General features: G+C 42.2%; 1 protein-coding gene across 1 annotated transcript in view; it reads left to right on the top strand.

The window, feature by feature from the left end:
- The first annotated feature begins 5,126 nt into the window (after window positions 1-5,126).
- The window catches only part of Paip2b (poly(A) binding protein interacting protein 2B), a 31,031-nt gene continuing 18,602 nt past the window's right edge, over window positions 5,127-17,555 (top strand). Inside the window, 2 exon segments of the mRNA NM_001399545.1 lie at window positions 5,127-5,237; window positions 5,575-5,632. Of these exon segments, the coding sequence (NP_001386474.1) occupies window positions 5,604-5,632 (29 nt within the window). The 5' untranslated portion in view covers window positions 5,127-5,237; window positions 5,575-5,603.

The following is a 17,555-nucleotide window of genomic DNA, read 5'->3' as shown; positions in this document are numbered from 1 at the left end:
TTCTCCATGATAATTTGAATCTTCATCTGGCTCAGCTGTACCACTGATACACTGTCCCCAAGAACTATGATTCATCCCGTCACAGAGACACTTGCCACATCAATGCTCTCTGTGCCACTAGTCACCATAGCTAAGCTGTGCAAACAGTCTAGATGCCCATCGATGGAGAAATGGATAAAGCAAATTCGATATTTATACACAGTGGACCCCCCCCCCCCGCTATGAAAGAGAATGAAATTGTTTCATTTGTAAGAAAGTGGGTGGGATGGGAGATCATCATATTAAACAAGTAAGGTCAATTGCAGGAAGGCAAATTTCATATGCTTTCTCTAATATGTGGTTCCTAGATTTTTATATAAACACATAAAATCATGTAGATATGTATGCCACGAAAGTAGATGCAAAGCTGCCCTAGAGGACACAGGGGACGATCTAGAGAGAGGATTGGCCAGGAAGAAGGCCGGGGGAGGGGGACTAGGGACTATACCAAACACACAGTACATGCTTGTATGACAATATCTCATGTAATACAGTATTATGTACAATGAATATACATATATATTTATGTATATTACATATGTATATGTAATACAGAAGAAAAGCTTGTCTCCACAGCAGGCTTCCCATGCCCCTGACTGCTTCTTCCTGGGGTGCTTGTAGGTACTGCTAAGAAAGAAGGGCTTGGGGTTGGGGATTTAGCTCAGTGGTAGAGCGAGCGCTTGCCTAGCAAGCGCAAGGCCCTGGGTTCGGTCCCCAGCTCTGAAAAGTAGAAAAAAAAAAAAAAAAAAAAGAAGGGCTTAATCGATCTGAGATTCCTTGGGTCCACACAATCAGAAATACGTCTTAAACATTAAAAGAATTGTGAGTTTGAGGACAACCTGGGGGGTGTGTAGTTAGACTCTGTCTCAAAAGCTGAAAAAGGGAAAAAAGGGAGCGAAGGAAAGAAGAACGGAAGGGAAGATCAGGGCACAGTGGCACACACCTTTAATTCTAGCACTCATGAGGCAGAGGCAGGCGGATCTCTGAGTTCAAGGCTAACCTGGCTTACAGAATGAAGGCCAGGACAGCTGGGGCTACAGGAAGAAATCTTCTTTTGAAAAACAAAAGGAAACGAAACGAATTTCTATGATTCCGAAGCCAGCAAAGGATTTAAATGAGAATGTCCATCATGGGTCTGAGCAATGCATCCAGCCCCGGGTATTACATCTTTTTTTTTTTTTTTTTTTTTTGGTTCTTTTTTTCGGAGCTGGGGACCGAACCCAGGGGAGCTGGGGACCGAACCCAGGGGAGCTGGGGGACCGAACCCAGGGGAGCTGGGGGACCGAACCCAGGGGAGCTGGGGGACCGAACCCAGGGGAGCTGGGGGACCGAACCCAGGGCCTTGCGCTTCCTAGGCAAGCGCTCTACCACTGAGCTAAATCCCCAACCACCCGGGTATTACATCTTAAAGGGAGTGCTGTACTGATACGTGAACTGGGAAGGCACTGAACTACAAAAAGAACAAAAGGACAAACCCAGTGCGATTTCACTAATAGGAGATTCTCCCATAGTGCTTGCGTTTACAGACACGAAAAGTAGAATTGAAACGACAAGCATAAAGCTGGCTCAGTAACCTGAGACCTAGGGCTTTGCACACACCCCTCTTCTAACAAGGCACCTAGAAACCCAGCCTCTTCACCTGCGTCAAACTGCAGGCACTCTTACTCAAACAATGAAAGACGTCTTGAGGAAGCCACTCCTCCCTAGCAGCTCTTGAAAGCTCCCTCCTTTGATGTCAGTTTCCTTCCCAGCATATTGAAATATGTAGTACAGGAGACAGGGGCTAATCCAGCCTGAATTACTTTGGGGTAAATTTTAAATAAGGCAAACTATATTGTGAGTGAACTTTGAAGAGAAAACCCCTTGTGATGACTGTTCTCTGACTGTCCTGGAACTCACTCTGTACACCAGGCTGGCCTTAGAGATCTGCCTGCCTCTGCCTCCCAAGTGCTGGGATTAAAGCCATGTGCCATCATGGCCTCGGTATGAGGGATTTTCTTAATCAGATTATTTGAATCAGAAAGACTCATCCTAAATCTGGGCCATACATTCTAGTGGCAGCCCAGATAAAAGGGAATAAGACAGCTCCCTTTTGCCTGCTTGCCCTCACTCTTACTGACAGTATCTATCCTGGTGCTTCAGCACTCCTTCATCAGTATCAGAACCAGCATCTTTAGGATTCCAGCACGGAATGATGACCAGCAGCTCTCCAGGAATCCTCTCCGACTCTAGCACCAGATTTGGACTCATGAGGCATCCAGCCTTGTGGATTGAACAACTCACCGGTTCTTGGCCTCTCCAGTGTAAGACAGTCATTGTTGGACTACCTGGACCACATCCTATAAACCAGTCTAATAAATATCATCATCTTCCTCTTCCTCTTCCTCTTCCTCTTCCTCTTCTTCCTCCTCCTCCTCCTCCTCCTCCTCTTCTTCTTCTTCTTCTTCTTCTTCCTCCTCCTCCTCCTCCTCTTCTCTTCTTCTTCTTCTTCTTCTTCTTCTTCTTCTTCTTCTTCTTCTTCTTCTTCTTCTTCTTCCTCCTCCTCCTCCTCCTCTTCCTCCTCCTCCTCTTCTCCTCCTCCTCCTCCTCCTCTTCTTCTTCTTCTTCTTCTTCTTCTTCTTCTTCTTCTTCTTCTTCTTCTTCCTTCTCTCTCTCTCTCTCTCTCTCTCTCTCTCTCTCTCTGTCTCTGTCTCTATCTCTGTTCTGTTCCTTTAGAGAATTCTAATATACACCTATTTACCTTCTTATGCTTATGCATAGCTAGGCATGCGATGAAAATGAGATGCCTCGTGGGAAAGAACGTATGCAGTAAGCAAATGCATATATAATCCAAACAGAGACCTTCACTTTTATACTCTTGAGTAGCCAGCTCACAATTACCTATAACTTTAATTCCAAGGAAATCCAATGCCTTTGGCCTCCATGGGCATCTGTACTCATGCTTACCTACACAGGTACACACATAAACACACATTAAACTCTCTCTCTCTCTCTCTCTCTCTCTCTCTCTCACACACACACACACACACACACACACACAGAGGAATTTGGGCCTTCAAGAAGCTCAGAGGGTAAAGCCATCTGCTACTGAGCCTAGCCACTAGAGGTTGATCCACAGCACGTACATGGTCAAGGGAGATAACAGATTTCTATAAGGTGTCCTCTGACTTCCTCACATTACCACACGAATAAACAAACAAATGTGTACAGTTTAAAAAAATCCATCCATTAGAAGTAGATTGGTTGAGAAAAAGAATGGGTGATAGACCTGGAGTACATAAGGGACCAATTATGGGAGAATGTCCTTTAGGAGAGAGGAGGAAAGGTTAATGTTAGATGATGAATTTATCCAAGTATCTTCATTACTTGAAGATATCCAAATATCTTTATCTACTCCTTTACTAAACCTACATATTGTGTTGTGGTTGTAATTAGCACAGTGGGTGGGAGGAGAGTGATGTATGAGGAGTTTCTTTTTTTAAATTCCACTTTAATAAAAAGATCTGTGTGCAGGAGTGTTTTAACTGCAAGTCTGTATGTGATGAATACCTTGGAGGCCAGAAGAGGGCGTCTAATTCCCCGGAGCAGGAGCTAACTGGTGGTCGTAAGCCACCATGTGCTGCTGAAAACTGATGTCTTCTGCATTAGCAGCAAATGCTCTTAACTGTTGATCCTCCTCCTCCTCCTCCTCCTCCTCCTCCTCCTCCTCCTCCTCCTCCTCCTCCTCCTCCTCCTCCTCCTCCTCCTCCTCCTCCTCCTCCTCCTCCTCCTCTATTCTATTTTCGTTTTTTGGACATAACTTAAGGTTTGGATATTGTCTTAGTCAGGGTTTCTATCCCTGCACAAACATCATGACCAAGAAACAAGTTGGGGAGGAAAGGATCTATTCAGCTTACACTTCTGTATGGCTGTACATCACCCAAGGAAGTCAGGACTGGAACTCAAGGGGGTCAAGGAAGCAGGAGCTGATGCAGGGGTCATGGAGGGGTGGTGCTTACTGGATTGCTTCCTGTGGCTTGCTCAGCTTGCTTTTCTACAGAACCCAGGACTACCAGCCCAGGGATGGCACCACCATCAATAGGCCCTCCCACCCTTGATCACTAATGTCTTACAGCCGCATCTCATAGAGGCATTTCCTCAAGGGAGACTCCTTTCTCTATGATAACTGTAACTTATGTCAAGTTGACACATTAAACCGAATGGATAGAACAAATCTCTCTCTCTCCCTCTCTCTCTCCCTCTCTCTCTCTCTCTCTCTCTCTCTCTCTCTCTCTCTCTCTCTCTCTCTCTCTCTCTCTCTCTCTCTCTCTGTGCGTGCGTGCGTGCGTGTGTGTGCCTTGTTTTTCTGAGACTTGGTCGCACAATGATTTCAGGCTGGCCCCGAGGAATTTGCGATTCTCCTGCCTCAGTCTCGAGCCTGCTGGAACTGTAGAAGTCAAGTTTGTTTCTAAAAACGTGGAAGTGTCCACTTCTGTTCTTCCAAACTCTTAAATAGTCCCACATTTTTTTTTTCTTTTTTTTTTTCGGAGCTGGGGATTGAACCTAGGGCCTTGCGCTTGCTAGGCAAGTGCTCTACCGCTGAGCTAAATCCCCAGCCCCTTAATAGTCCCACATTTTAACCTCGCGACTTAACACATAAACAAATTCCCGCTCTCAAAACTCATTTCTAGCTAGTGGACAGCTGAGGAAATCCCTGAGTCTGACTCTTTCATAGTGACCTAGACAAGTGAGACTGGCTTCCAGCTTAGCCAATGGACGAAGCCGGAGCAGAAGCCGTTGTAAACAAACCCGGAGTCGTCGCGCTCCGGCTCCTCCCCCACGTGGGGGTGATTCATCCCTAGGATGGAAATCTAGGCGTGACCAATGCTTCTTCAACCAATCAGAGATTGGAATTTCCAATGAGGGCGGAGCCAATGGACAGACGTTAAGACCAATCACAAGCTGGAACTTCTGAAAGAGCTGGGCGGGCATTGTTTCACATTTAGACCAATCAAAACCAGGTAAGTGAGCGGCATTCTCTGCTGTCCAATAGATGAATGGGGCGTTGTCCGGCAGCCAATGACTGGCGCTAGGGGGCGGGGCGAGACGCGCGTGTGAGGCCAAGGTACCTCGAGCGTTTGTGCGCCGTGGCTCGCGCTCTCAGGAGGCGGCGCTGTGCTGTGGTACAGACCTCGGGGCGGCGTTGTCCGCGCGGCCAGGTGGGTTCAAGCGTCCGGGCTGGGTCCTCTGGCCATCCGAGGAAGCACACAGCCCCACTCCTCTCGGACTGCCCGGGAGTGCGCAGAGCCCCTCTCCCCGCGGGCTGTCCGAGAGCGCGCAAAGCTCCTTCCCGGCGCGGCCCGGGCCCAGGCCGTCGGACGCTCCGGCGCTCGCGGGCCAGCTCCTCTCACCTCATTCTTTTTCACCATCCTTGCTATGACCTGCCGACTCCGGCCGCCTCTCCTCTCTCTTGCCTTCCGAAAGGTTCGCCCTCAACCTCGGCATTTGAGCCCCATTTTCCCTGGAAACTAACATCTCTCACTTTGCTTTTTGTAGGCACCTGGGAGGGTGAAGGCGAGAGGCAGATGACGACGCTGAACACAGGCTCTGCAAGGTTCGGAACTGCAATGGGCTTGCTTAATCTATCTCTGCCTCCCCTTACATGCCATTTAATCACTCTCTTCTAGAATCTTTGTCCTCATAAAGTGCTTTTGCTCAAAACTGCTGAAAATGCAGGTGAAAAGGCTTGCCAGCAGCAACCAATTTGAAATCTGTTACGTGGATGGAACGGGATTCTGACACAGCTTAGAGCACTAATTTACACTCTAAGGAGGGGCCTGGTTATCCGGACGCCCATAAGATACGGGACATACGTGATTATCACACACAACCTCTGAGAGAATTACAACAGCTCAGAGGCTACCTTCAGCATTGTCTTCACAGAGAATTTGTTTGTGCCTCATAGTATGGTAGTGTTTGGCTTCCTGTGGTGGTTCTAGCCATATGTTTCTAGATGGTCTTTCACACCGTCTCACACCCAAATAAAAATTTGCCAGACATTTCCTGCGAATAAATTAGCTCATCACTGGTCGTCTTAACTGAGATTTTAGAAATTGAGGAATATTAGACAATAGGGGTTTTATTTTGGAAGCTAGAGGAAATTGAGTCCAAATTGAGTAAGAGTCTAGTACTTTGGGCCGAAAGGGAGGGAGAATAAGAATATATATATGTGCCCAAAACTGCATCGTTCTCATGTTATCATTTTCATGACTATATCTGAAATTGTTTTTCTTAGTTCTCAAAAAAGGAAAAGTAAATTGTAGTTTAGCATCAGGTTGACTGTTGTGGATTTGATAAGCTTTGCTTTACTAATATCCAACTTGTAGCGCATAACATATAGCTCCTTGTGTTTTGCTGTGGTAAGATTTTTTTTTTTCCATTGTAGTAGAGAAAGAAGTCTGTTAGAGGGAATTAAAAGCAGCTTTCACTGTTAGGTGACCGCTATGCCTCATAGGCCATATGTTTGAGCCATATTAGTGAATCACATGGAAAGAACGGGATCTTGAGACTCTTGTGATTTATGTCAGTTATAGCAGTTGTCAAAGTCATGGGCAAGCTACAGATCTCTGAGTTGCTCACTATTTGTGGTAAGTTGGCATTTGAAGATCAAATGTACCTACCATGTCTTTGATAAATCTGTGCTTAGTGGTTACTTGGTTAGAAATTTAGAAGATGGTAGCTTGTACTTCCTTCCCTTGGTCTTAAAGTTTAGTAGAGGAGAAACCTATAAGCCAGGGATTAAACGCACAGAGAGTTCTGTAGTTTAGGGTGTAGGACACAAGAGAAACCCTTTCCTCCATGTTCAAACCTCAACGCATTCCTCCAGACTTCCTCAAGTGCATTTCCTTAACCTTTGTGTCTTATGTAGATCATAGTCTTACATCCTGAAAACCACTTATGTTAGATTTTTGTTCCCTATGTTTTACACAACAGAAAATGATTTTCACAGGTGTGATTTCCCACTAACAGGTGCCAGAGTTAAAACACAAACTCTGTCCATTTAACACCAAAACTAGAACTTAGTAGGAAACTACCCCCTATTGCTCTGTCCTCTGGCATCTGTGAGCACCAAACCAAGAAGGTCCAACTTATTCCACCTTAGCTTAGGACAAGGGCAAAGAGCAAGTATGCTGCTATCAATATGCATGACTTCGTTTTCTTTTTTGTGACAGATACCTGACAAAAACAGCTTAAGGAAAGGAGTTCAAAGATTGAAGGGTCTATCATTGCAGTAGGAGCTGGGGTCCCATTGCATCCATAGTCAGGAAGTAAAGAGAGATGAATGCTCAGCTCACCACATGCACTCAAATGTACCAGCTTCTGATGCTGCTCACAATCTGGGTGGATTGGGTTATCTCTCCTCCATTAAGCTTTATGTCATACCTAGAGGCATGGTGATTTCCATGGTGATTCTAAATCTAGTCAAGATAGAAATGAAAATTAACTATCATACCAAGAATGACTTCAGAGGTACCACAGTATTAGTTTGGGGGTTATATGCAAATTTTAGCAAGAAAGATTTGCATCTAAGAATTGTACTTGTGAATGATCCCTAGTCCTCATTTCATGGTCTTTCTTTCCTCCAAATTCATCTCGGATAGTCTTTTAGTGTATTGGGGAATTTGTTCACTTCTTCATTCATTCTACTGTACTCTACTTTAGATGATAGCAAATGAGCTAGAGATTAAGATCCTGCCCTCTTGTATTTGAGCCAGAAAGATAGACAATTAGAACTCGAGTGGGTGAAATTAGAATTATCTCATCTGAGTTGACACTAAGTGTACTCTTTCTTGATTCAAGACCCAAGAGGTCTTCCAGACCATTTCTGCTTTTACAGTTCCTGATGTTGTGGTAACCCCCCCACCCCCGACAAAACTATTCTGTTGCTACTTTATAACTATAATTTTGCAATTGTTATGAATCATAATGTAAGTACCTGATATGCAGGATCTTTGATATTTGACCCTGTTCGACCTCCAAAAGGGTCATGACCCACAGGTTGAGAATCATTAGTATAGAGCAACAGTTGGTAATATTTAAGATAGGATTTTAGTCCTGAGTACCCACTTTCTCATGCTTTGCCTATCTAACATTTATATCTTCCAAAGAAGACTTAAAACTACCATATCTTTAATCTTCTAAAACAGTAGATTCCTATTAGGCAGAATTTTGAGTCAAGCCAGGTTCTTGGTGCTTAATCTCCAAGTTTAACCTATATATTGTCTTTAGCTGAGATACTGAGTCCTGGTCTGGTCTCACATGAACAAAGAAAAGGGGTTGGTCTCATGTCTTCTCTGTCTCATATACTAGTATATTTGAGTAGGATTCTGGAGACAGTAGGCTTCTGTGTGGACACCTATCTTACAAGATAATAGATACTGTCAGATAGAGCATCTAGCAAAATGGTTGACACATGTCAAATATTCACTATATCTTCCTCCTGGTGCTGCATCTGATTGTGGTAGAACTACTTGTTCATATGGCTCTCTTCCTGAGTATACTGAGCTCCATGACAACAGGCTTCACAGTCCCATCCCTCTACCTTTGATTCTTAGTTGAGAACCTGATACATGGCAACTATTCACAGGTATCTGATCTGGGACTTCTCAACTCCTCCTGAAAGGCTTTTCAGATATTATGCAAATAGGTTTCCCCTCATACTCAGCCACCTGTCCCAATCCTTTCTTCTTCCGCACACAGACTATCTTTCTTCCTCTGTTACTTCATAGAGTACCATGGTTTACTTCTGTGGTTAACATTGTACTGTAACAAACAGTAATGATAAACACAGTCACACACCCAGTTCATGCTTATACACCCTTGATGAGTCCTCTACAATCACTCAGATTGGATTCCCAACTAGTCACGTTTAGTAGGCTGAAAGCTCCATTCCTAATTTTTTTTTGGTTCTTTTTTTCGGAACTGGGGACCGAACCCAGGGCCTTGCACTTCCTAGGCAAGCGCTCTACCACTGAGCTAAATTCCCAACCCCCCTAATTTTTTTTTAATTTATTTGTTTATTATATATAAGTACACTGTAGCTGTCTTCAGACACACCAGAAGAGGGCATCGGATCATGTGGTTGCTGGGAATTGAACTCAGGACCTCTGGAAGAGCAGTCAGTGCTCTTAACCACTGAGCCATCTCTCCAGGTCCCCCCCCCCCCCATTCCTAATTCTTATTATATACAGTAACACAAAGCAAGACTTCTTTGGATGAAGCCAGTATACGCTTATGGGATGTATATTTATCTCGTTAAAATGACTAAACTCCAAACATTAACCTATTTCTCAACATACACAGCAGGTATAAAATAAAAACTACTGTGTGAGGAAGGTGTCTCTATGCAGCGCTCTATAGGTTCCCATTGTTTTGTCTCTTCATTTGTGTGTCTGGGAAGCCCAGTGGTGTCGCACTCCTTTATTTACAGCACTTGGAAAGAGAAGCAGACAAATCTCTCTTGTGTTTGAGGACAGCCTGGTATACAGACAGGACAGCCAGGTATATAGAAAAACCCTAATTGGGATGGGAGTGGGGAGTAGAAAACCAATTCAAGCAAAGTAGGACCCACTCATCTGCATGTCTGTACAGCACCTCTATGTGCTTGAAGAGCACATCCTAGAAAACTCCCCTCAGCAATCTGCATGTCACTGCATTTTACTCCTATCTCTTCTCATTACATGGTAAATCAGTTGTTGGTCTATCTGTCTCTGCTGTGTGAGCTCTATTTAGAGTGAGTTTCATATTTTCAGCACTTAAAACAGTGAATGATGCATGGGAGATTCATAGTGGTGAGTGAGTAAACGACTTCACTGTGTTACACACTGAAGAACTTAATATCTGCATTAATAAATTGTTATAGACCCCTCAGCACCAACCAGAATTTACATGTTTTTGTTTGTGTTTGTTCATTTGTTTTGAGATAATGGCATGTGGCCCAGGTTGGCCTGGAACTCTGTGTAACCAACATGCTAGGATTACAGGTGCATGTCAGTACACTCAGCTACAGATAATTTTTAGATTTTTTATTGTTTGCTAGAGGAACTATGTGAACTGAGGCAGCAATTGCAGGATGTCAGGGTGAGGAGAAGAGGAGCTCTGGAAGCCAAATCTCTATATAGAGGAGTTCTGCTTCAGTGAGCTTTTCTGGCTTGTCAGCTCTCTAATGTCTGCTTTCCTTTCTCAATCTCTCTTTTCAAACTGAGCAGCTAGGTTTTGAACCAGCATTTGGTCAAGATGCTCATTTTGTTCCTTCATCCCAGAGAAAAGTTTGGGTGGGGAAAAGGAAAGGAGAATTAGATTGTAGGCTAGCCACTGTTTTAAAGTCTGGCAACACATCAGAAACAACCCAGGCATTTTCTAAAAAACAATTTGGGTTTCTTGGGCTTCTCTAAACTGTCTTGAGTTGTAATCCCTTAGTGTGGGGCCTCAGAGATTATGTGTTTAGAAACTTCAATATTTATGTATGTGTGCCTGTGTATGTATTTGTGGACCAGAGGTCAGTGTTGAATGTCTTTTTGAGACAGGTAACTCACCACATCTGTGTCTCATTGATTCAGCTAGATTACCTAGGTGGTGAGCTTCTGGGGATCTTCCTGTTTCTGCCTCTCCAGTCTTGGGGTTACTGGTATTTTACCTAACTCAGGTCCTCATAATCAAGCACTTTGCTGACAGCCATCTCTTCAAACCAGTGACCTAAAGTCATTTTATATAAATATCTTGGTGCTAAGTCTTGGATCAAATTAGTGCTGGTCTGTTGTGAATTTTCATCAGTCTGTAGAATAAGAAAATTAACCATATGGAAGGTGAATCTGTAGAGGCTCGTAAGCCTGTAAGGCCAGATGAGACTCAGTTCTGAACCATGTCCTTTTTGTTGTATATGATACTGTGAAGCTTCTAGGGCATCACTATTAGACATATTCATACTTCTGAACAAATAGGAATATTTGCACCAAGTGGATAAATGAAGGTACTACATCAGTTGAGGTCAAATTTTACTACCAACTAAGTCCTGACATGAAATATGAAATACATGGGATAAAAATTAAGTTTTTATAGCTTTTGGGATATTAGAATTTCTTATAAGAAACATTCTGAAACTATTAGCAAGCTTCATTTTCTTTAGCTTTTACTTCCTAGCCATTTGTAGTATTTGAGAAAAATCAGTTTGTTTTCATAGCTTTTTTCTGAAACTAAACAGGTAGTAATTAAGAACATGGACTTATTAGGTGAGATAATACATGCAGTTAATTCCAGATGCCCAGGAGGCTGGGGCAGAAAATGGCAAGTTTTCAGCCAACCTGAACAACTTAATAATACCCTATCCAAAAAACAAAACAAGCCAAGTATGGTGGTACCTTCTTTTAATTCCTGTACTTGGGAGGCAAAGGCAGGCACATCTCATTCAAGGCCAGCCTGATCTACATAAGTGAGATACAGGTTAGCTAGGATTACCCAGTGAGACTCTTAGAATTAAAAAAATAAAATGAAATGAAATAAAATAAAAAGGAAAGGAGCAGCAGTATAGCTCATTAGTAAGACACTTGCTTCCAGCATGGGCTTCAGGAAGGAAATACGTAAGCTAAAGTCAGGTACTTCCACAGGTGAAGTAACACCTCAGGCCAGAGTCACTGCTCAGTGATGCTGGATAGCAGAGATCTTTCTAGAAGAGCCTGTGAGAGGAGAACAACCAGCAAGTACTTGGAAGAGCTGATACTTTAATCTGGATTTTGGGTGGTTCACTTGTTTTGTTGTTTGTTTGTTTTTTTCCCTACATAAGTTATCCATAGAGGGCTTCTCTTTCTAAAAGGTCAGCATAGTGGTTCTCAACCTTCCTAAGTGCTGTGACCCTTTAATACAATTTCTCATGTTGTGGTGACCCTCCACTGTAAAATTATTTCATTGCTACTTCATAACTCCAATTTTGCTACTGTTACAAATTGTATTGTACATATCTGATATGCAGGATGTCTTATATGTGAACATCCCCTCTCCCCTCAAAGGTGTCGGACTTACAGGCTGAAAATCTTTGGTCTAGTGGAACTTGGTTTAAATGCTTTCTCACTTCATGATGACTTTAGTTCTGTTCTTACAGTTTACACATTCCAAGGCTCAAGCAGTTTTTCCAAAAGTCCTGAAGTGTAGTCCACATTCCACGACTGAAGCCTTTCCCTCTCTTAAAACCTGTCCATCCCTGATTGATTTTGTCTTCCTTGTCCTGTAGCACAGGGAAGCACTCTTTCTGGGAGAGCAATTCTGTCCTGACCTTGGCCTGCTGGACAAGTTTGAAAGTTTGTCCCACTTGAAATATGGCTCTTGCCAGTGGACTTTATTATATATGTGTATCTACTATGTTCAGTCTCATTATAATGTATTTAGGCTCTCTTCTCCCCTCTTAGCTATGATACATTTTTTTTTTTACTCAAAATCATATCAAATACAATGGTCATTTGAGTGAATTTGTTGGTCTTGGTAGTGAAGAATTCAGATGATTTGAGTTCAGATGATTCACTGTGGTAGCTTTTGTGTTTGGCCTTCAACTCACAGGAGAAGATCATTAGCCACTCATGTCATTGAGGGCTAACTAGTAACAAAAGCACATAAACATTTTCTAGAAGTCAGTTTTAAGTAACTAAGCCTGTCAGAAACAGATTGTAGTGGAGAGTCATCAGTGTTGGTCATCAGCCAAATGATGACCCTTGAAAGGCACAGATGCCCTTCTACCTAAGGAGGGAGATTTAGAATACTGGTAACATCTGAGAAATGTCAGTCAGAAAATCTTCTACTGAGGCCCAGGAGGTGGTTACACAGATGCATGCTAGAAACTCACTCTCAGGAAGCCATCACTGGTATAAGAAAACTTTTTAATACAAATAATTTGAGTCCTATTTTCTCAAGTGTGTGGTCAGGTGTCAAATGGAGATGATTACAGGGAGATCCTTGACAGAAATTATTCAGACTTCTAGAGTGAGGAAGATCCATAGCAGAGATGTATTCAAACTTCCATTGTGTCATTTGAGACAATTTTGCTTTTGTTATCAGTTGACAACAGTAGAGATTTGGTGAGAAAATAATTTTTTTTTCTTTTTCTTTTTTCTTTTTTTCGGAGCTGGGGACCGAACCCAGGGCCTTGCGCTTGCTAGGGAATCGCTCTACCACTGAGCTAAATCCCCAACCCCGAGAAAATAATTTACATGTAACAATTGCCTTTTTAAAAAAATTAGTCTTCATTAAAACATCATTTTACAGAAGAGTATATTTCATTTTGAATCTAAGCTGAAGAAGTCAGAGTCCCTCTGCTGACCCCTTTTGATGTTTTTCTGGAAAGATGATTGACTGCCTTCAACTAGAGAAAATTTGAAGGCTAGATACAATCTTTTTTTTTTTTTTTCTTTTCTTTTTTTCGGAGCTGGGGACCGAACCCAGGGCCTTGTGCTTGCTAGGCAAGCGTTCTACCACTGAGCTAAATCCCCAACCCCGGCTAGGTACAATCTTAAGATTAAATATTAGTAAGTCTTTTGGTTCTACCTTTGGAAGTGGTTTTAAGTGCATTATGGAGCCTATTTTTGTATATAATTAGTAGGATAATGTCACAGTATCTTTGGGCTATTGTTTATAAAAGTCTGTAACAGTTAATAGGCATTAAGTTAAAAATAAAATAGCCAGTTGTGGTAGTGCACACCTTAAACCACACTCTAGAGGCTGAGACAAATGGATCTCTGTGAGTGGTCTGGTCTACAAAGTGAGTTCCAGGACAGCCAGGACTATATGTATAGTGGAACCCAACCTTAAATAAAGATGAATGAATAAACAAACAGCTGAATGGATGACAAAGAAAGAATGAATAAAGAAATAGATGTCTGATTGTGCAGCTATAATAAATATCTTTGACTGGATATTTACAAAGAACAGAAGTTTTATTTCCTTGTAGCTCTGTATGTTAGGATCAAGGCAGTGACCGGCTTGCTTTTCTGGTGAGGCTGTTTTGCTTACAGAATGGCATATTTCATCTTCTCTGCTGTCACCAGGTATAAGGCAAAAGCATGAGAGAGCCAGATACTGTTGGAAAGCTTTTAATCCTAAGCCTCATCCCTTCCTCAAAAGGATGCTCTTTCTTACTGCTATTATGTGGTAAGCAGCTCCTGAATTTTGGATGAACTACATTCATATCATAGCAATAATAAATTAATAGATATTATAAAAGAAATGACTAAATTAATAAAATTAGGAAATATTTAGTAAGTTGGATAAGGCTTCTTAGCTGTGAATTCCCATGATGGTGTGTGCACTTATAGGCTTATTATACAAGCACATATGTGCACATACAGAGGCCAGAGGTCAACATTAGATATCTGTCTCTATTGTTCTCTGCCTTATTTTTTTTTCTTTTTTCTTTTTTTCGGAGCTGGGGACCGAACCCAGGGCCTTGCACTTGCTAGGCAAGTGCTCTACCGCTGAGCTAAATCCCCAACCCTCTGCCTTATTTTTTAAAACATTTTTCACTGAATCCAGAGCTCCTTGATATCTCAAGACTGGCTTGCCAGCCCGCCCAGGGATCCTTTTCTCCTATATCCATGCCCAGCCTTGGGATTATAGGTACATACCGCTGTATCTGGCTTTTTCACATAGGTGGTAGAGAAGGATTCAGGCTCTCCGTGCTTACACAGCAAGTACTTTACCCACTGAGTATCTCCCCAGCACTCAGCTGTGGGTTGTTGTTTGTTTCAAAGATTTCCTTAGATGTTAGTTTGAAGAATGCCAATTTGGGAACTGCTGTTGTAGAAATTTTACTCTAGATTTTCTATTCCACACAGAGTTTTACCACTATATTAAGGGAATGGCCTGTAGTCTATTCTACAGTCCCTCTATAAGAATGATCTATGGCAAATTAACAAGCAAAAATGACAGTGTTGGCTTAGACCTGACAAAGCAGAATTGGAAGGGGTGCTGGGGGAGCCTTGTAGAAATGCTTTCAAGTGATATGTTACTGAGAACTATGGACCAGAAGGATGTGCTTTCTCAATGCTTGTCAAATGCTTTTTAATTCTGTATGTTTTGTGTTCTTGACTCTGGTCCAGGAACCTGCCTTAAACTCGTGTTTGTGATTCTTCCTTCCCAGATGGACTGTATCAGTCTGTCACTGTGGGGTGCACTGTAACATCAGCAAAGAAGTTATGTTTCATTTACACCATCTTTCTAAGCTGGGAGTCTTTAATTTAAAAGCTGCCTTTATAATTCATCTTTGTTTTTTGTTGTATTTTACTCTTAGGAATCACTTAAGTGATTTTTCTCAGTTTCTTGACATTCTCATCCATTAGTAATTCTTTTGTTATTTGGGGGTGTTGTGGTTTTACTTTGATTTGATTTTTAAGGGAGCAGTCAGGGTATTGCTGTTTATATCAAGGTAACCTGAAATTGGCAACCCTTCTATCTCATCTTCCCTGGTGTTAGTAAGTTTTTAAAAGTTGGTGTGTGTTGTGTTGTTTTGTGTGTGTGTGTGTGTGTGTGTGTGTGTGTGTGTGTGTGTGTGTGTGTGTGTTTTACTACTACAGGGCTTCTCACATGACAGGAAATGGATCTGTCACTAAACTGTATTTCCAGTCCTATTTATACTTAAAATTATTTTAAACACAGAACTCATTAAGTTACTCACTCTGATCTTGATGTAACTATAGTACTATAGTTCAGTTAGGCCTTGACTTTCAATCCTCTGTCTCAGCTTTCTGAGTAGCTGGAATTACAGGCCAATACCTCAGACCTAGCTTTGTCAACTTATAATTAGAGGACAGTTGCATTTCCTGTGTTTTTGACAAGCACATCAAAAGTGTGTTTGGAAGTGTTTTGTACTAGGTAGAGGGTAACCAGTGGAGTGTTTGTGTCTGTGGTCAGAAAAGGAAAGCCTGATAGGATGGTTCCGTATTTGTTTTCTGCTGAAGTCTGTGCATCCTCTCATAAAAATGGAAATGTGGAAGATAAGATCATTTTAATTAGGGGATATCTGGGACTTGGTTTTTCAATCTCTGCACATTGGTTCATTTTAAAATGAGCCACTCTTCCAGCTTTTATCTTGCCTGGGCCCCTTCCAAATGATGAGTTTGTAGTATGTGTAAAGAAAGACTGTCAAATATGAAGAGAGAAATATTCATAGTATGAAGTAAAATATGGCACATAAAACAAGTTCTACATAAAAGGCTCATGAAGTTGAGTGTTAGTATTGTTTGTTTGAGACAGTGTCTCTTTTTCTAGCAAAGAATAGCTTCAGACTCTGATCTTCTGACTCCACAATGCTAAGGTAACTGTGTAAACCATCACACCAGGCTATAATTTTTTTTTTCTTTCTTTGGTACTATAGATCTAACCCTATATAGTATGTGTCTTCCAGCACCTGACAAGATGAAGTAGGTGAACTTCAAGTTCAAGGCCAGCTTGGACTACATATAGTAAGACCCTGTCTCAAAAAAAAAAAAAAAAAAAAAAAAAAACCATGTGTATGGAAATGACCCCACGCAAATAATTAGGAGAAACCAAAAGGTAACCAGGAAGTTGGGAGTTTGATAAGGTGGTTTGGCAGCTGTGTAGTAACAATACTGCCACAGGTTGGAGCTCATATGGTTCTGTAGGAGATGATCTCCCTCTATATGCTCTTCCTCTTCTGATTACGTGCTCATCATGCCATCATTGGTTATCAGGATGAATCCCAGGCATTTGGACTTTAGATCACAGGAACATCTTATTCAAAAATAACAATTGGGCCAAGCATCGTGGTACAGATCTTTAATCCTAGCGTGGACTGGTGGATCTCTATGAGGGCAAGCCAGCCTGGACGGTGGGAGCCATGGTGAGACCCTGAATGATGTTGATGATGATGGTGGTGGTGGTGGTGGTGGTGGTGGTGGTGGTGGTGGTGGTGGTGGTAGTAGTAGTAGTAGTAGTAGTAGTAGTAGTAGTAGTAACAGTAACAGTCTATTCTCCCCTCCCAAGACCTAGACTATCCTTTATTTCTTTCTCAACTAGAGCCTTCTACAGTCACTTAAACATGCACTGACCGTACCAGCATAAAGATAAAAGCTTCTGCTAACCTCTTGTTCCTCTAGGTCCCACAAAGGCCTGCTACTTCCTTTGGAATCGGTTTGTCCCACTCCTCCTTTGTTTTCATGGAGAGAGCTCTCATTCTGATCTTAAGTAGCCTCCATGTTTCTTTCTGCCCTCGGTAGAAACAGAAACTTCTCAGCTCCTTTTTTTGTTGTTGTTGTTGTTGTTTAGTTTTGGTTTTATTTTTTTTTTTTTTTATTTTCAAGGTATGGTTTTACTGTGTAGCCTTGGCTGCCCTGGAACTAGCTCATAGACTAGGCTGGCCTTGAACTCACAGAGACCTACCTCTCTGCATCTGCTTCCCAAGTGCTGGGTTTAAAGGCATGCACCCGTTCAGCTGCTTCTTATTCAACCTTTCAATAGTCTTCAACATCCATAAACACTTA

This window comes from Rattus norvegicus, chromosome 4, assembly GCF_021556685.1.
Source record: "Rattus norvegicus strain SHRSP/BbbUtx chromosome 4, alternate assembly SHRSP_T2T, whole genome shotgun sequence".
NCBI classification, from domain to species: Eukaryota; Metazoa; Chordata; class Mammalia; order Rodentia; family Muridae; genus Rattus; species Rattus norvegicus.
Note: the sequence above shows the minus strand (reverse complement) of the source record. Positions and strands in the feature narration are given on the sequence as shown.